The sequence below is a fragment of the Podarcis bocagei genome, assembly GCF_964188305.1.
Source record: "Podarcis bocagei genome assembly, chromosome: 8".
Lineage (NCBI taxonomy): Eukaryota > Metazoa > Chordata > Lepidosauria > Squamata > Lacertidae > Podarcis > Podarcis bocagei.
Genome location: NC_138133.1, coordinates 38757439 through 38777153, shown reverse-complemented (window position 1 = coordinate 38777153; position 19715 = coordinate 38757439). Strand labels below are relative to the sequence as shown.

Sequence of the window (19715 nt, the reverse complement as noted above, 5' to 3'; positions counted from 1 at the left end):
TGAGTGACCACAGTTATGGTCAGTAAGTTATACATTGCTGGGGTCATCCATTGAACTCGACTTTCTCTTGATTTCAACCAAGACCAATAAAAAACTTACCAATAGCAGTTACAAACAAAAAGCTGAGAGTAATCACACTAATCACGCAATTGTTCATTATGGATGTCCTAAATTTTCATTGCATTGATATGAGATATATTTGGGGTAAATCTCACATCTATTAACAATCACAAGTACAAAGCTGGGAACAGTAGTTTTTCTCATTTATCTAGTCCAGATAAAATGTGTGTTTGTGCTATGGACAGCTGGTAGGGGTGACATGAAAGCTGTTCTTACCTCTTTACCCTGCCTGATCTTTGCTGTTTCTTCACTGTGCCAAACAGTGGAAAGTCTTCAGCAAAGCCTACCTGTTTTTCACCTCATTCTTCTAAAGAATTGCAAGATCCATGTGGTCGCCTCCTTAATTCCCACTCTCCACTTTCCCTTGTATGTTTGCTTTTGAATCAGTTTCACTGCCTTGGTGAAGCTGGAACAGTTCCCCCTCTTCTTCTATTTAAAGAGAATCTCACTCTGCAGACAAAGTACTCTAAGAACATCATGTGTAAACAATTTGAAAACATGGTGATACATTTTTCTATGAGATGCTGTTGATATCCCCAGTTGTGTGGTGGACAAAACGTAATTTAAGTGTGTACAGGGCAGCCGTGGTTTTCAATGGTTTAAAAGCAGCCTTCAGCTACTGTTCACTGACGCTCTCTTTTGACTGAATGGTACATTTACTGTTGTTTCCTGTTCTATTTAATGGAAAGAATTAAATACACTGCTCTGTGTGATGTGATGATCCAGTTTTCCCTGTGAACCAAAGCATCTATGAAATTTGAATTAAACCAGATTAAACAAATACTAAGATGTGCTGTATAATTTCCCCTCTACCCCCTCCCCCTGCTTTGAATGTGAAAAGTTTGTGGCAGAACAGACTGTGGAAGCATCTGAGACATGAACAAAAAAATAAAGAATGCTTACTAGATAAAAAGCAAACTAATTAAAAAAAAAACAAGACAACAGTAATCCTTTTCATTCTGTTTAGACAACATGCTCGCTTTCTTCCAGTATAAAGTTATTCTACTACAAAAAACCCCAGAAACACTGATTGTGTTACATGAAAGGGCTATAAACTCAAGTCTTAAATAAATTAGTATAAGGCATTTCAAGTTCCAGCTGGGTAGAAGTCAAATTACTAAGCACAGCCATACCCTTACATATGGGAACAAAACAGCTGTGTGTACTGACTGCTGTACCAACATAATTCACAGACGGGGAGGGGGGTGCATTTCAAAAGGAGGTGCATTTCTGGGCTATCACCAGAAACTGGTAACCTTCCTCCAGTGCCTGTGCAAGTCTGCAGATCCCAGTCAAGCCACTCTTACATGCTCCCCAGTCCACAAAATATGGCCACATATGTACAAATGCCTAAGCCAGACGTTTCCAACCTTTCTGAGCCCACAGCTCAACTTAACCAACTGCATTCTTTCTGTGGCTCCTTGGTGGGGAAACGAGCTTCGAGCCTCAGAAGCCCAGTTATGTCACCCCTTGTCTGCAGAGCTGGCAGTTCCTCACACCCTTGTGAAGTGTTCCCTCTCCCCTCCATGGGAGTCCTCTGGGCAGCTGCCACAGCTGCCCTTGTCTCTGAGCTGTCCACCCCACCCCAAAGAGAGCTGCCTTCTCATGCTGCCCCTTGGGGGCCTGGGTAGAGGATTCCCCCAGACTTAGCAGCCCGACGGAGACTGGCCAAAGGTGAGCATGAGGCCAGCACTTACTCACCTTGGGAGGCAGCAGTGGTGGCAGCAGGAGCAACAAACAACTGCACAAGCCTTTGGGAGGCAGAGACACAAGAGGGCATTAGGGAAGGAAAAAGGGCCAGGGGCCAGTGCTGCCTGCAGCACCCTTGACCATTATTCAGGCCAACAGCACACTGGTTGAAAACCACTGGTCTAAGCAATAGCTGTAGCCACTTTTGCCTAGGTATTCCCCCAGCTACTCCCTTTCAACCTCCACCACAGCCTTCCTTTCCCTCCATGTGATTAACAATCTCCACGAGCGAGAATGATGGGTGCCACAGCATGTCGTAGTACACATGGCAGTCTCTACACTCTGCCTAAAGTGCTGCCGCATGCCCATTCTCCATTGACACTGACTTAGCAAATGGAACTCCTGATCGTTGGTAAATATTGCAAATTTCTTTACTCTTGTTCTTTGTAAATTTGATGATGCAGTTGGTATGTCAGACAAAACAGAACATCATTGACATAATAGAGTTTTGTGGCACACACTTCCAATACATTTCCATTTCCTGAGTTCTTTGCTAAAAAACAACAACATCCATTGTAACATATGTGACTTGGATAAGGAGGTCACAGATGCCAATCATGGCAGGCACTCAAACTCTTCAAGTCTGGGTGAAGCAAACTAACTAACTGTTGTATTTCCATTTGATTTTGCTGTAAAATAAATAAAGCTGCACAATGTCCTAGACTGTCCATGTAATGCTGGAAAAATGTTCCTGATCTCCATCTCATTGGTCCAAAAATTACTGCCTTATGGACATAGCTATTTAAATTACACTTTTAGCTACAAGGAGCTCCTCTCTCTTGCTCTCTTTGTTATTACCTATAGATTAAATGGAGCTGATGCTTAGTGATAAACGTCTAGAGAAAAATACCTCTTTCAAAATCAACAAGGTAGTAACACTAATCAGTAAACTATCTGCTCATTGTTCAAGAAATAAGATAATCATCTCTGGTTCAAGAAGAACTTGAGAACTCCTAAGCATTAGAGCAAAGATCACTTAATGATCTTAGCAGATATAGCACAGGATTTGTTCCCATGTGAATGCAATGCCTGAGTTGATTCTAATAGTGGTAGTATTTGCTACTTATCTGGCCCTAGATCATCTTTCACAGCCCCTTAAATTTCCACTGGTTATAACTAAATGCACTGAGATTGGGCTAACTCCTTTATAGTTTCTGGTCTGTGGGCACTGTTAAAGTCATGTCAATAGGAACTATGTAGCCCATATATGTCACCATATTATATTTTAAGGTGGTGTGAATTTTGAAGTTCAACAGCGTCTGAGTTTACCTTTCTGAAAGAGATGAAACATTGTAATCCTGGACACAACATTTGGATTCCTACAGCTTTCCTTTTTCTTAATGTTGCTATTTCTTTTGGCTTTGAAGATAACATTTGAAAGCATATGGGCAATGTTGCTGAAATCTCAGAATGCAGAGAGGTGACTGAAGAAAATGGCAATAATTGGGTACAGTCCAACAACATATGGAGAACAACAGGTTCCTCTTCCCTGCCTTATGCCTTCTGGATGCCTGAAGGGTGTTTTGAGCAATGCTTTCTTTTCATTCCTCCCCATGCTTATTCATGGACAGTTCTTGCTCTCAATTAGAGTTTTCATTTCATTGACAAACTGGAGCGTGTGCAGAGAAGGGTGACCAAGATGATCAAAGGTCTAGAAACCAAGGCTTATGAGAAACAGTTGAAGGAGTTGAGTATATTTAACCTGGAAAAGAAGAGACTGAGAGGAGATATGATGGCCATCTTCAAATATCTCAAGGGCTGTCACATGGAACAAGCCTGTTTCTCCTACTCTGGAGCATAGGACTCGAACCAATGGCTGCAAGTTCCAAGAAAAGAAATTCCGACTAAACATCAGGAAGAACTTTCTGACAGTAAGAGCTGTTTGACAATGGAACTGTCTCTGTCAGGAGGTTATGGACTCTTCTTCCCCAGAGGTTTTTAAGCAGAGGTTGGATGGCCACCTGTATGGATGCTTTAGTTGCATTGCAGAGGGTTGAACTAGATGACTCTTGGAGTCTCTTCCAACTCTATGATTCTATAACTCAACCTTACAATAATTTATTCTAATTGTTTTCTAGAGCTTGACAGGAAGAGTCTTTTTGTTTTCACTGGTACAGTAGAAAAGGAAAGACTTGGCATCTGTTCATTTGCTTTCTATTTTCTGCAAGCTTGAGTGATCATATTACGGCAATGGGCAGGAACTTCTGCTCAGGCTGCCTGTTCTGGGCAGAAGGAAGGGTGTGTGTTTGTGTCCATATTGAATTGTGTCCAGAGGAAACATACCTCACCAGGAGCCAGCAGCAGCTTTGTTATGGAAAGTGGCATCTGACCTACTCAGTGCTTGGCTGCAAGACAACTTAAAGCCTATTTTCAGTCTCTTATTTCAATAGTCCACTTATATTCAAATTTGTATTAGTACAAAGCAGCTCTGCTGACATTCCAAGTCGCATCACAGCCGATTTGTCTTCGTTGCACAACTATTAATCTCTTGACCCCTATGTAAATTATCTCTTCATATATACCTACAGTCTTCACACAGTTCAATTGTATGTGTGTGGGACTTCTTCGGTCACGGATGAGTGAAATGGTAGTGGAATGGGTTTTTTCTCACATTCAGTCACATTCCCAATGTAAAAATTGTTGGAGCCTTGGCTCTAGGTCATTCACATAGTAGACAAGAGGCAATGTTCACATATGTCTGTATGAGCAATTTGTGCAGTTGGCATAGACTGGATCTTCTGTCATTTGTCCTCTGCTAGTATTTACTGCACTCTGACAACCAGGTCTTCCATATTTGTTTGAAGGCTAGAGAAGAGAAAAGTAGAGAGCAGTGAAGAACACTGAGGACTACCACCCTATCAGAGATGCTTACAACAGAGGCAAATTTGAGGCATGTAATGGCTTTGGACGCTGACTGCAATGCCCATACACATTGTGTCTGACTGAGTATTCTGGAAACAGCTTTTCAAGTCTTGAGTTGGGAAGGGTGTTTGAGGCATAACACCCCATGGCCCAGTCCTACCTCCTACTCCAAGCCAGAAACGTCCATGCACCATCCAGTTTATGGTGTACAAAAAAAGCAGAGAACAGAGGCCAAATAGGTTTCTTTTGCCAAAAAACAGCTGAAAAACTTCACAAAACCATTCACAGAACTCAGTGCCTTACTCCTCCTATTAGGGCTGCATCAAATGCTCTCCCTTTATCTTTTCTTTATAATTAACATAGCTGAACAAATTACTGGAAAAATGGCCATCTCACCAAAGGATCACCTTGTTTTGATGCTTCTTGTCAATCTCTTGTTCTCTTGGCTGCTGCGCCCCATTTGCCTTCACTCCATGCAGTCTCATTTGCCTTTGCTGGCAAGAGAACAAAGTGTACCAGGCCAGCATCAGAATAAAACAAAGAAGATGTTGTACGTCAAATAACTGCTAACAATGGGAACTCTTTGTGACCCCCAAAAAATAACACAGAGCTAGGTACTGTAAATGGTTTTGGCTTACCCTTAACATGGTTAGTGGTAATGTATAAAACACTTAAGATGCAGCTTGTGCATTCATCCATGCGGATTCATATATCAGCCCATGCCTTTGAAATGTAACATGATAAGCAATTCCTATTGAAACTTTGGCAACTTGGCCCTGAAGCTGTTGGACAGCATCTCCTAAACAATACTTCCACAGACCAAACACTCTTCATATGCCCTCTGTCCTACACCACCAGCCATTAGAAAGAAACTGTGCTGTATCAGCACACAGATCAGCAGTGCTTAATAGTGCCTCTAGAATGGAAAAGAGATCTCTGTTGGGGATTCCCCCTTTCCCTCTGCTGGAAATGAAAAGGATGAATAAAGAAAGCAAAACCCAGACTAATAGAGTCGTGTGGATACACATTAGCCAAGCATCGAAGGCAAGAATGAATCAGGATGAGCTCAACCAAAGTTTGCTTTGGAGGTGGGGGGACCCAACAAGTCATATGGCATTTTCTTTTAAACCACAACCTGTGGCTTATCACTATGCTCTTCTATGGTTAGGTAGGAGCAATACCTGGTTTGTGAGCATATTTTAAAACAGAATCACAGAGTTGTAGAGTTGAAAGGGACCACGAGGATCATCTAACCCAACCTCCTGTAGTGCAGGAATCTTTCACCCACATGGGTCTTGAACCCACAACCCTGAGATCAAGAGTCTCATGCTCTACCAACTGAGCTAAGTGTTATAATAAATCTCTGGTTAGTCTGAAGAGCATAAAAATCTTTAAAAGTTCAGAACCCTGCTTTAAAAATAGCAATACCTCTTTCAGTGCTGATCCTACAACGTAGCAAATCAACTGGCCCAAAACCCATAGTTTGTTTTTATGGTATACAAAAGTATCCTAAATGCCGTAACTGTTCATAAATACTGTTTCCCCTCCCCAAAAAGTGATCCATGCTTTTAATAGGCAAGTTGCTTGACTCAAAAAGCTTGAGAGGCACAGCCATTAGACTTATTGCATACGGTGAAGATGATCCTCAAAAGGAGATTCTGTAAGAAAGGAGGCTTCACCTACATTTGCTTGTGTGTGAGCAAGACGAAAGGCTTTCATCATCATCATCCTTTTCTTCTTCTTCTTTCTGTGGCACATAAAAAAAACGCTGTTGTTAGACTTGACCCACAACCAGGACATAGGAATTTTGAGGTTCTGTGCAAAATATTAAGGTGGGTTCTGGAAGGTAGAAACCCTGAGCAAAATTTGTGTTTAGATGCCTGACCAACTATTCATTCACTCCCCTATGAGATGATCAAAGTGTTCAGTCATGTTCTGTATGTCTGCTAGGAACTAGCTGCAGCCCAGCTTGAGTCACACTTCTACATTTGCAACTGCCTCATATCGAGGAGTGGGAAGGCACTTTTCCTCAACAGGAATCAGAAGGATATGGCCTCCCTCTTTCTAAATGCTTCCATGCTGGTTATCAGCCAATTAATGAGAAAGGAGCATTCACCCATATACAGTGGTACCTCGGGTTAAGTACTTAATTCGGAGGTCCGTTCTTAACCTGAAACTGTTCTTAACCTGAAGCACCACTTTAGCTAATGGGGCCTCCTGCTGCCGCCACACCGCCGGAGCACGATTTCTGTTCTCATCCTGAAGCAAAGTTCTTAACCCGAGGTACTATTTCTGGGTTAGCAGTCTGTAACCTGAAGTGTATGTAACTTGAAATGTATGTAACCCGAGGTACCACTGTACATTCACCCACTATGGTCCTAGAGACCAGAGTTCAAATCCCCCCTTAGCCACAGAGCTCTCTGCATGACCTAGGGCCAGTCACTGCCTCTTGGCCTAACCCAGTTTCCCAGCCAGGGGCCATATGGCTCCCAGGGGGGCAGGATATTCCAAGGGGGGCACAGGTGAAAGTCACGGAAATGGGGGAGCAAAGCACAAGGCTAGGGGGCCACAGAGGGAAGTGAGAAGTGAAGGGGGGAAATCATTTTTAAAATTTTTAAAAATCCTGATTGGCTCATTATCCATTTGGCCAATCACAAGAGGTAAGGGGGTGGCCCACCAGAACCTAATGCTCCTTTTTGCCACATGCGTTTTCTTGGAGCAGTTCTTGTTTGTTTCCAGTGGAAAAGGGCAATCACGGAGGCTCTTGTTTTGACCAGTAGAGCCTTTGATCCAGGACCCCTAGGTCAGGTAAGTGTGGTGGTGGGGTGGCAACGGGTAGGGCTGGGAGAGCCGGAGCTGCTTGTTGTTGCCAGCAGTGCTGGGCCCGGTGGCAGCCTCGGCCTGACTCTGCAAGGTGCAGGGTGCAATCCACCACAGCGCCTAGCAGATCAGGGCCTTTGGATGCTGCCGAGGGGCAAAGAGCCTGTTGGCACCGTTGGCTTAGCTCTGCAAGGTGCAGAGTGAAATCCACCCCAGCATCCAGCTGAGCAGAGTCGTCTGGTGCTGCTGACTTGCATCTTGTAAACAGCTAAGTGACTACTCACTGACTTCAGTGGGCCTTACTCCTAGACAAGGGTGTGGGGGGCTATAGTGTTTCATCTAGGCAGCCAGGGCTCCTCCGGATGACAAGATCTTTTTGCCCAGGTCAGTGAGGACCAATTGCTTTTTAAAACTTTCCCATAAATACACCACTCCCTGTGCACCTTTTGGACAGTATCTGTAGGTTTCCCCCTCTGTGTCAGATAACTGGGATCAAATAAGTGTTGTTTACTTTTTATAATACAGTGGTACCTCGGGTTAGGAACTTAATTCATTCTGGAGGTCCGTTCTTAATCTGAAACTGTTCCTAACCTGAGTTACTACTTTAGCTAATGGGGCCTCCCGCTGTCGCTGCGCAATTTCTGTTCTCATCCTGAAGCAAAGTTCTTAACCCAAGGTTCTGTTTCTGGGTTAGCGGAGTCTGTAACCTGAAGCGTCTGTAACCCAAGGTACATGGAAGATGAATCTCCCTCGGGAGGTTCTGGACTCTCCTTCCTTGGAGGTTACTGAGCAGAGGTTGGATGGCCAATTGTCACAGATGCTTTAGCTGAGTTTTCTACATTGCAGGAGATTGCACTAGAAAGATAACCCTTGGGGTCCCTTCCAGCTCTATTAGTCTCTGTTTTTTCTTCTTCAACAATATTTCATTATGTTCCTATAATTTTATGTGATTGTATTTTGTATAAATTATAAAAAAGCAATAAAACATGTTCTATTTATAAACAAAACATTTAAAGAGTTCCTTTTCTACCAGCAGGACGATAGGGGGGGCATTGAGGTAGTCAGGATTTTTGTTAGGGGGCAGACTTTTGTTGAGGGGGACAGAACCTCACATTTGTATTGATTTGTGTGGATTTTTATTTATAGGAGGCAGCTGCTCCCCCCCCCGCTATGTCCATGGGGGGCCACAGGAAGGGAAAAAGGTCAGCAGGGGGCCACGGCAAGAAAAAGGTTGGGAAACACTGGTCTAACCTACCTCACAGAGTTGTTATGTGGATAAAATGAGGAGGGAACCATGTACACTTAGCTCATCAGACAAAAAAAAGGTGGTATATAAAGTGGTATAAGTGGTAAATAAGTGGTATATAAATATATAATAAAAAAGTAAAATGAATTTTTCAATCCATTTGTTCGCACATTCATCACTGCTAATTTGAAGATCACCATTAATTTTAGCTGGGCATATACATGGATTAGGTTTTAAGTAGGTATCAAGTCAGTGAACAAATATTAGAGAGAGTACAGAACAATTTGCTTACTTTTTATGATGACAAATAAGTGCAGTAATGATGAGGATCATTATTAATGATAAGACAGCAGCAGCTCCAGCAATAACAAAGTTACGCTGATCAGAATGACTCTCCAAAGAAACTAGGAAGGTAAATGGTAAATGTTATTACTATTGCTCAAGAGGGAGAGAAACAAGACAATTTTCTGAGTGATATACAGTCAAATGAAATTCTAGTCAGTTTGTGATCATGAAGAGCAAAATAAATATACAAGTGTGTGTGCGCACACACACGCAAGCCCATGTGTGCATGTGCTCATTTCTTCAGGGTTTCCAATTCTGGCTGCATGAGGAAAATCTAATCTGATATTCTGAAATCTGGAAACCCTGCTGGAATTTAACTGAAGCTTAACAAGCTCTAAACAGTGAAGAGATCAGTAACCCGATGTTTCATCTTCAAGAGTTTCAGCCTGGCTCATTGTGTTATCTCGTCAGATGTAGGACTTGCTTCAGTAAGAATACCTGTTTCTAAAAATTTTAGAAAATCAGGCTCACATTAGTTGCTGTTTTGTTCAGAGTGAGCACTGACTGCCAAACTTGTAGCCATGAAGTGCTCAAAAATAGATGCTCATGATGAACCAGTGCCTGCCAAACAGCAGTACAATTTGTGGGATTGCAGTGGTCTGAAAAGGGTTCAATTCAGGTTGACTTTGTTCACATAGCTGAAGGCATCTGACTGCATACTTCTACGGACTGCCTTCGTACCATACTCATTCAGGGTCTATGCATGTCAGTAAAAAAATATCAACAGATTTAGCTTTTAGAAAAATACCAGAACCTGGAAGCTCTTCTTTGCAGCAGTTTATGCTGTTCTGAGCTTCTCCAATATTTCATGTCTAGCATAAATACCCATGATTTCTTAAGAACAAGGTGTACAAGTCAGAGACACATCACTTGTCTTCTAGATCTGCCCTATCTTTGGAGGGGAGAAGTTGATAGGATACTATTAAGTGTGTGTTGGAGTCTGTTCATTTCCCTAAAGAACTGGCAAAAAATGCAAGTGCTTTTATATTGACACTTTTCTTCACGGGAGTCCAAATTTTTTGTGGGTGAGTGCTTTCAACCTTCACTGCCCTGACTTGAGGTATATGGGAGAAACACTGACAGGCTCGACAGTTTACAACGCACTAAAACCTAACAAGTGGTTTGAACCGCTTGTCATGCGCCTTGCCACAAAGGGTTTTACAACATTTGCTAAGCACACACACACTGTGCAGGAAGAGGTCTCCGACAGTGAGAAACTACGGAGACACTTTCAAATGAGGCAAAAGAACTTTGCACCTAAGCAGATGTTGCACCTCTCATGTGGTTTCCTCCCACTTGCTTGTTTTTCAATTAAAATATGCCATGTGATGAGCTTGCAAACATCTTCCCAATGTCACTGAAGCCTGAGCATCCAGTTTTGCACCAGAAAGCCAGGCAGCCTCTGGAGAGCACACAGCTTCACGTGACACAAACCAGATGGAGGATGCAAACATATCGCAATGGCCACGTTGAAGAGCAGGTGTTTGAAATCAATCATTTTCCTGAACAAATTCAAAGTATGGCAGCAACAACACTGGTGGGGAAAAAATAGCTGCATGTCCCTGTAAGTCAAATAGGGGTTGGTAAGCAATATGTTAAAATCCAGGACTACCCAAGAATTGTTACCTGCCTCGTGTGCGGAGCTGGAATTTCACCCTAAATTATTGTGGCAAATGTATTGTGGGTTAAGACAACTTTCTTTATTGATTTAATCACAGCAGACTAACCTGTCTATTCATCTGGAATAAACTACCTGGAGCAGCGAAATAGCCAAGTCTGCAGATAACACCCTGTTCAGGTGTTGTTCCTGGACATTGAATGGGAACCTGAGATCCACACCAATCTTCCAGAGCTGAGCAGAAAGACCAGAAGGGGATTTCTAAGCATTCTCAGTTAAAGAAGCTTGGAAGTTCTCCTTGAGATCTGGAACTCTAACCACTGTTGAAAACAGTATGTTGGATGGGATGGGAGTAGATGATGATGATTTTCTTTATAGGAAGATTGCTATATAAGTGCTTCTGGATCCTCTAACACCCTCTTATAGAAGGAGATCTTGGGGAAGGAAATTGATTCCCTCCATCACTTCATTTTATCTGGACTGCTGGCTGCTTCCCTCCTTCACCACCATTGCTGGGGGGTGGTTATAGAGGGGCGAGTTGTGTCTATCATTTCCCACCTTCAATCTTTCCTCTTTAACACCTATCCATCCTTTTCTTTTCTTGCTACTTTTTATCCAGCCAAGCCAAGCCCAACTAAGGTCCATTCTCTTTCACTCTCTCCCTTTGCCTTGCAAATGCTTTTCAAAACAACTATTCAGCCTCTAATTTTACATGTGTTTAAATTAATACAAATGCCTACAAACAACTGCAGGATTTTGTAAATTCCCTTTACTTACTGTTGCCATCAATGGTCAGTTTTGTCCAGACTGTGGCATTTGCACCATTCGTCCCAATGTAAGAACAGCTGTACATCCCAGAGTCAGAAGCTGTGACATTCCGAAGTACAATTGTGCTAGCCACCCGGGCGGCACAGTCTATCACTACACGGTCTTCATAATCTGAACCATAGACTGCTATACCAGATGTATCACATTGGACTATGAGGTCCACATGGTCTGTATAGATCCTTTTCCATTTCACTTGATAAAGTGTTGTTTCGGGGTCAGGCCCATAGGTAAAGTTGACATTTGCTCCTGGTTCAGCAATCATATGGCGATATGACAAGTGTCGAGGCTCAAAATCCCCTGCTTAAAAAAAGAAGTTGAGGAAAAAAGAAACACTGTATAAAAAAATAATAATAGATTTAACAACCACCACCACCCTCTCATTTTGTTTCAGCAAAACAATTCATTGATTGGGCAGCATGCTTACTTGGGAAGAAAGTCCCAATGAAGTCTGTAGAGTTCACTTTTGTGGGTAGATGTGCATTGGATTTCATTATAAATCTCTTATTTTCCTCACCTCAGCCAAGAAAGATGGTCTGAATCTCCCCTGCTGGTTACAGTCAGAGATTACTAGAAGACTGCCGCCCCCCTTTTGAAATTCATGTTTATCTAGCCCTTCCTTTACTGTGGATCATTTCTATCTGTGTTAAGAGGGTATGAACAGCCTCTTTCTGGGAAGACAATTCTTCATACATGCTGCCACACACCTCCCTGGCTTAGGTGCTAATGGCTATAAAAGATGGAAGTCTAATTAGATGCTCCAGATGAACTGTTAACAATCGAGACCTTTAACATTGAATTTTAGATTTCTCAAGTTTGCTTCATTTTTTTTTTTTTTTACATGCAGTATCAGTCATAGAGCCTTTCTTTCATTTCTGTGCTGAATATATCCAGGCCTGCTGTTGTTTTGAACATTTTGGTTGGAATCTAAATACCGGGAGAATTCCTGAATAATGGGTATACACTATTTTCCAGAAAATGCAATGCAGTCATGCTTCACAGTTCTGAGGTTAAGAACAGGTCGTCAGCGGATAACATCATAAAAATAGAATTTGCAATCCTTAAATCATGTCAAATAGCTCAAGTCCTTAATAGCATAATCCACCTAGTAGATTTTAGTATGTTGCTAGACCGTGCAGTCCTGAAGCCCAAAGTCAGAAGTTCAGAATGCAACAGCTGGACTCCCTGTCCCACAGAACTAAGATCGCTGGAAATGGCGGCCCATCATCCTGAATGATCTCACAGAATCGTGCATCCATAAACCCTGTCCTCAACACTGTCTTCCTTCTGTGTCTTGTCTTTTAGCTACTGACATTACCCCCCTCTCCCTCTCTTTGGTGCGTGTGTGTGTGTGTGTGTGTGTGTGTTTGTGCATGTAAGGCTAACAGTGCAGCTGCAGGAAGGAGATTACATTCTGATGCTCCTGCTTTTAGCAATACAGGAAGCAAGAGAACACCAGGAAGCCTAACAGAGAGATGTTCTAAGAAGCAAGGAGCTGCTAGGAATGACTGAGGTGGGGGAAGAATCTTCTTGCATCTCCAAGGGCATTCATTCCTCTCCCCACCACACCCCACTCCCCCACCCCGCCCACCCTGTTCCATGCGAGAATCCTGCTAGGGAGATCTTTTGCAGCTATTAAAGATAAATGCAGTAACAGAGCTATTACAAAGGTGACGTGCTTTTATTCTTCTTCTTCATTGTTCTGCTACAGCTCCGGTTTAGTTTCTTCATGAGCAGATCATTACAATAGCAAGCATTTCCATGCCACTTGTTCCTCACTCATCTGAAAGAATGTGTGTCATTTTAATGGCTACCTATCACAGGTTCCCCTAGTTTCAGATTTACGGCTTCGTAAGCAACAGATCGGCTCTCCATTTTCTCTCCTGTCATATAACTACCTCATTTTTCGATCTTTTTTTAAAATGCCTTTTAAAATGTAGCAATTATAGCGACTTGAAATGCTGACATACTGCACATAAAGCTATAACTTCATAAAATGAAGGGAAAAAAGTAGAAATTTTCTGGATACTGTATGTGGCCCCCCTTTGATTTTCCATATGGTAATAGAGATTTGGCTGTCATTGGCACTTACAATCCATTTTCATATTGCCATATTTTACGTGATGGCTTATTGGGCTTCATTTTCCAATAGTATTGAATCTGTCATAATGTATAAAGCACATAGGATGTATTTAGCATGATGCAGTGCTTTTATGTTAGATGAGAGAAACCAAGTTTCATAACTCTGTTCAGCTAGTGCCAGCCTTATTTATTTTTGTTTATTTAGATCATTTGTTTCCCACACTCCTTGGCCAAAAAGGCTCCCAGACCTGCCTACATACTGGTACATGACGTTCTAATCTCTGAGCATGTGAGATCCCAGGGGTTTACCTAGGGTTTGGTTTCCTTGGAATGAGGGACATTGGCGAGTGTGGTGTCTTTGTGATATATGGCTTATTTGCACATGTATACAACCCAAGCTTATGATGGAGGAGCTTACAGCATCAACACCCCAAGAAACTCTTGTCTCTCCCAAAGCCACAGCCTTGGATTCAAGCAGAAATCAAGCATGTCTCTCCCTATCAGGCTTCTGCCTGTCTCTTGTGTCTAGCTCAGTTCACACATGCATGTCTCTGGCCCTTGTCCTTCTCACCAACAGGTGAGGGAGGGGTGCTACCCATTTGCCCCTTGGCACAAAGCCACTTCCTCTGTCACCCTAACAACCCATAATTAGGGGGCCATTAACGTGTCAATGGGAGTCCCATGGACTGCAAGAAGATCAAACCTCTCCATTCTTAAGGAAATCAGCCCTGAATGCTCACTGGAAAGACAGATCCTGAAGCTGAGGCTCCAATACTTTGGCCACCTCATGAGAAGAGAAGACTCCCTGGAAAAGACCCTGATGTTGGGAAAGATGGAGGGCACAAGGAGAAGGGGACGACATGGTTGGACAGTATTCTCGAAGATACCAGCATGAGTTTGATCAAACTGAGGGAGGCAGTGGAAGACAGGAGTGCCTGGCGTGCTGTGGTCCATGGGGTCACGAAGAGTCAGACATGACTAAATGACTAAACAACAACAACAACAACAATGTGTCAACAAACTTGTCTGGCTATCCCAACAATTGAACTTTCCATTAGATTTTAACCATTGCTGAATCCAGGAATTAGAAGGGGCTCAGGCATGCAGCCTACACACACACACCCCTCCAAAAAAAACCAAACCTCACAAAAATGCAATCATTCTAAACAAGGTAGTCCCTGTCTGCAGATCTGCAATCTAGAAAACACAGCACAAAATAAAAAAGGGACAGGGAGGGAAGAGGACAAAACAAATCACAGTCGGCCTTGAGCAAGTCACAATCACTTACAATCACAAGGGTTTAAGGCTCAAGCTTTGAGGCTACAGAGCAAAGGAAGAATTACAACTTTTTCCTATAACAACTTGGCTACAGGACTGAGGACTTCTAGGAAATTTAATTTTAGTTTCTCTATTCTACCTTTTCCATCCACTCCCATTCCCTCAGGTGTGTGTGTGTTTAAACCTGGCTTATACAGCACAGCTTGTTAATGTAGAACAGGCATAGGCAAACTCGGCCCTTCAGATGTTTTGGGACTACAATTCCCATCATCCATAGCTAACACAACCAGTGGTCAGGGATGATGGGAGTTGTAGTCCCAAAACATCTGGAGGGTCGAGTTTGCCTATGCCTGATGTAGAAACTAACAATTATTAGTAATAATCATTGATTCATTGATTCATTGATTCATTAATGGCCAGTTACTGCCTTCTTTGATGCAGGCAACCATTTTAGTTATATAAGAGCCCTTAAAAAGATTAAAGGGTGAGAAAACCTCATGTTTCTGGTATTGTGTCATTCCAAACTTGTGTTTCTATGGTACCCTTGTGCTATCACTGAAGAGTCTTTTCAATCATCTCCCAACCAGAGGCACAAGCTATGGCATTGTGTGAAAACCATAGGCTCTGTAACTGACTCATATTCACCTACTGTGTGCTACCTTCTGGAACACCAAGAACTCAGCACACTCATACACAACGTGAATATCTCTGGTTGCAAAGGAGTGTGATGTGCTCTGTGGAGGATGAAAACTGCCATGACATTTCCGCAGGCCTTTCTTGTGTTACTCTGGCTACAGTTGAAAAGAGAGAGAATACAGAACTCATTAAACTCAACATGACAGGGATTGCGCCTGCCAATCAGAAGACATCAGCTATGGGAGGCAAGTGTCAAATTCCCACTGAATTTCACAAACTGGACATCTAATTGCTTTTTATTCTACATGCAGACACAATATGAACCTTCACTTTGAAAACTTTTCACTTGGACTTATTAACAATCTGAACTGGGGACTCAGTGTCCAAGTTCACTTATTCAAAGTCCAGAATGAGAGGCAACAAAACTTTCAAGCTAGACAGGAAATCACCGAATAAAAGGTTCATTTAACAAGGGCTGCTAGCTTCAAGTTGGTAACATACGCACAGCGGCATCCACAATTAAACACTCCTAGCAGCAGGTGGAATAATTGGATAGCTAGTGTAATTCACCGCTGACAGCCACACAACAAAAGCAGCAATTCCCTTAGTGCGGTTTTTCTTCTTTAGCTAAAATAGCTTTGGGAGGAAGATAATTAGTACACTAAAAGTCACAGATTTAGTCATAGTTTCCCACAAAACACCTGTATGCACTCGGTTTTCTTGAATCTCTGACTAGCAAAATTGAGAAAAGTCACACGTCTGTCTTGAAAGAGCAAAGGTGCTTGTGGGTGATTGACCTACTCCTCTCATTGTAAGCCAAACACTGTCATTTAAATGTTTATTTTTAAAGGGGATATGGGAGACCAATAGTTGTTGTTTTTTTTATTTAGAAAAGTCAGAATGAGGGAATTTAGATGATAGAAAAGGAGTTTCCTCAACTCTTTTTGCCATTTGACAATTCTCATTGCCAAATCTCTTTTCTAGCTGTTCCCTCCCACCACAGGGTTTCAAAAACATTTCTAATCCTGCATACATGAATTCAGAATTCCATGGGGTGGAGGAAGATTTGGAGAATAGAGGAGATACTGATATTTTAACAAAATTAGTTATGAGGTATGCATTCATTCTCTTTTACGTGGTCAAACACTATATATTGCTTCCATTAATGGTTACTTGTCCTTTTGCCACATGGAGGTTGCCTCTGAGCCACTTTGGTCCAGTATCCGGAGCAGTGGGGAGGGGGCAGTGTCACAAGAGCAAGAGTTGCAGGACTTACATTAATGGCGGACTTTGGCAACTCCAGTTTCAGTGACTCCCTGTGCAATGACAATATTCACGCCCCACCCCCGCCTCTTGCGTTCCATTCCACCCCATCATTGTGGCATCCTCTGAGGCACCCCTGAGGCTCCACACCCAGTGCGACCAAACCAGTAATGCTCCCCTCAATCTGCCTCTGCTCACATTGCAGCTGCATCCCTGAAAATATCTACTTTATTTTTAATCATAGCAGCTGATGTTTTCTTGCTGACAGATATGTAGGATTTGCACTTGCCATTGATTTTATTATTTATTATTATATCATAAGAGGCTAATAAATTGAATTTATAATGTATACTGTAATTTACATTAATGTATAAGGCAGTACTTAAAACTTTTACCTTACCTGATTGGACAACCTGTATTCTCTTTTTCCAAATCCCAAGCGGGAAGGTATGAAAAGAGCATAGATAAAAGCCAGTATCTTCCCCAGTTGTGCTATTGAACACCAAGGACTTGATGTTCGAGGTATCGTTAGTAACACTGACTCTGTCCTTATATTTGCTGGAAATATGCAATTGGTCAGGCAGTTTGAAGACTGCAATGTTCTCTTTCTCTTTGCCCTCCTCCTTCTGCCAAATCATCTGGACTATATTTGCAGCCTTCGGAAAGGCACATTCAAGAGTCATGGCACTGGCAAGTTTCACAGTAGAATCCACATGTTCTCCTTCAACTGTGACAGAAACAAGACAGAAAGAGAAGAGGGGGGAAATGCTGTTATCTTCATTAAACTCTGAACCACATTAACACCTGAAGCATCGAATGATCAAGCTAAACGCTTCCAGAACCAACAGCCCCTCTCCACTTCCACACCGAGTACAAGTTGACCAAGCTCAGGCTAAACAAGGATCTCCAAAGGGTGAAATTATTTCTATGGAACTTACTACAAAACACGCTTACGATCTGTAGGCAAAGTATCCAGAGATTACCCCCAGCATGCTACTTAAGAAACTTATCTTACTTTGATATGATTGCAGAGCAGCAACAATGAAGAAGGCAAGGTAATCCATCTCCAGCACTACTAAAAAGACAGTCGCAAGAACTTCATCTAAGTGTCTATTTCCTGACCACGTGGTGCATCCTGTTGAAATGAGTAAGCAAGATGAAAAGCCATTTCCACAGTTTTGTAGAAATAGCAAATGAGACTAAATGTCTGCATGACCTATGACAAGTCTGTGAGAATCTAAGATGCTCCCCTTCTTAATTTAAGTTACTTTCACACCCATCCTAGCTGCTTAGGTTAGCAGGGCTGAGTGGTATCTGATTTTCAGCATCACAATATATCACCAGGTAAATATCACGATAGCTTGATATATCATGATATATATCTACAACGGCAGAGGGTCTCGCCGTACCTCCCCACAGCGGTAGGGGATGCGTCGCACTTCTCTGCCACAGCTGAGGGCCTTGACAAGGCTCTCTGCGGTGGTGGAGGGCCTTAAAATGCATAGTGGCAGATTTAATAAAAATATTAAATAAACTTCCCGATAATATATTTTCAACTAATATAAGAGTACAGTGGTGCCTTGCAAGACGAAGAGAATCCGTTCTGTGATTCTCTTCGTCTAGCAGTTTTTTCGTCTTGCAAAGCAAGCCCATTGACGGATTAGCGGATTAGCGCTATTAGCACTATTAGCGGCTTTTAGTGGCTTATTGGATCAGCTGATAAGAGGCTTAGCGGCTTAGAAAAAGGGGGGAAGGAAAAAAACCCCTCAGGAACTCGCAAGACATTTTCGTCTTGCGAAGCAAGCCCATAGGAGATTCGTTTTGCGAAGCACCTCCAAAACGGAAAACTCTTTCGTCTAGCGAGTTTTCCGTCTTGCGAGGCATTAGTCTTGCGGGGCACCACTGTAGTTTAAGTGATTTACCAGTCAAGTTGCATCTGCTTCCCCACTCAAAGTGGAATCTGTGCATACATAAGCCCCACTGAGCTCAACTAAACTTACTTCTACTTTCCTGGGAGTAAGCCTCATTGAATTCAGTAGGGCTTGCTTGTGAGTAGACACACATTTGCTTGCACCGCTTACTGAAAAACACCCTCCCCATCATTCTCACATAGTACCCAACCTACCATTTCAGCATAAGGCAGCCAGCTAAATCTTTTCCTCTTCATCCCCTCCCCACCCCATAGAAGGCCCTCGTCCCACCAACCTCTCCCTTTTTATCAAAGGGAGGGAGGGAGGGCAAGGAAGCAAAAAGATAGTCTCCTTTAAATAAATAAATGAAAAACCCTACCTTTTTTTATATGGAGGAAAGCTGTGTAGGGGGAACCAACAACATAAACACCACCAGAAAATAAAAAATAAAAACTCTTCCCCCTCTTTTTTTTCCACCAGCAGGGGTGCGTGTGAGGAAAGAAAGAAGTGCTTTCCAGTTCTTTATGTTCTTTGGTTACTTTGCTGAAGTGTCCACCTTTTGTTCCCTGGTATATTGCCTTGTTGAAACAGTTTTCACAATGTTATTTCAATACCAGTATTCAACGGTATGATGAATTTATTTGCACAGCCCTACAGGTCAGTTTCAGATTTGTACAACTTCTTAGTCCCCGTCCCTGTCCCCATTACTCCTTGCCTACTTTCCCACTGCTAATAAATTTCAGTAGTTAATGGTGTTGCGTTAGGGACCTATTGCTACACTTTAAAGCCGGGGGGAGGGGGCCAAGCTGATTTGGTCTGCAGGCCATATTGACCCATGGCTAAGCTATGGTGGCAGGAGGACAAATTGGGTGTGGCCAAATGTAAAAGGAGATCTGGGGGGAAATGGGGGGAGCATGAAATCACAAATTTGCAGGGTCTTGGGAAACCACAAAAATCTTTA

The 19715-nt window shown here is 42.5% G+C and overlaps 1 protein-coding gene across 6 annotated transcripts; it reads right to left on the bottom strand.

Annotated features, from left to right (window-relative positions):
* Positions 1 to 2217: 2217 nt before the first annotated feature.
* Positions 2218 to 18161, bottom strand: CD226 (CD226 molecule). Of its 6 annotated transcripts, none has more exons than XM_081205653.1 (7): positions 17860 to 18161; positions 17245 to 17571; positions 11538 to 11888; positions 9091 to 9201; positions 6415 to 6482; positions 5128 to 5225; positions 2218 to 4674 (listed from the first exon to the last, which is right to left on the bottom strand). In XM_081205653.1, exons 1-7 carry the CDS (start codon positions 17906 to 17908, stop codon positions 4632 to 4634), a joined length of 1047 nt encoding a protein of 348 aa, XP_081061779.1. In that variant the 5' UTR covers positions 17909 to 18161; the 3' UTR covers positions 2218 to 4631. The 6 variants fall into 6 exon arrangements, with proteins under 6 accessions (XP_081061779.1, XP_081061778.1, XP_081061776.1 ...); XM_081205652.1 differs by having other exon boundaries at positions 5139 to 5225; positions 11538 to 11885; positions 17860 to 18160; XM_081205650.1 differs by having other exon boundaries at positions 5139 to 5225; positions 17860 to 18159.
* Positions 18162 to 19715: the final 1554 nt, after the last annotated feature.

What these genes read in the sequence shown, in the direction of transcription:
- CD226 (XM_081205650.1), bottom strand. Translation starts at nt 17,908, where the DNA reads ATGGATTACCTTGCCTTCTTCATTGTTGCTGCTCTGCAATCATATCAA. An exon ending in TGCTCTGCAATCATATCAAA is followed by an intron (nt 17,572 to 17,859) that starts GTAAGATAAGTT and finishes TTTCTGTCACAG; the next exon opens with TTGAAGGAGAACATGTGGAT. An exon ending in TTGCTCACACACAAGCAAAT is followed by an intron (nt 5,226 to 6,414) that starts GTAGGTGAAGCC and finishes TTCTCTTGCCAG; the next exon opens with CAAAGGCAAATGAGACTGCA.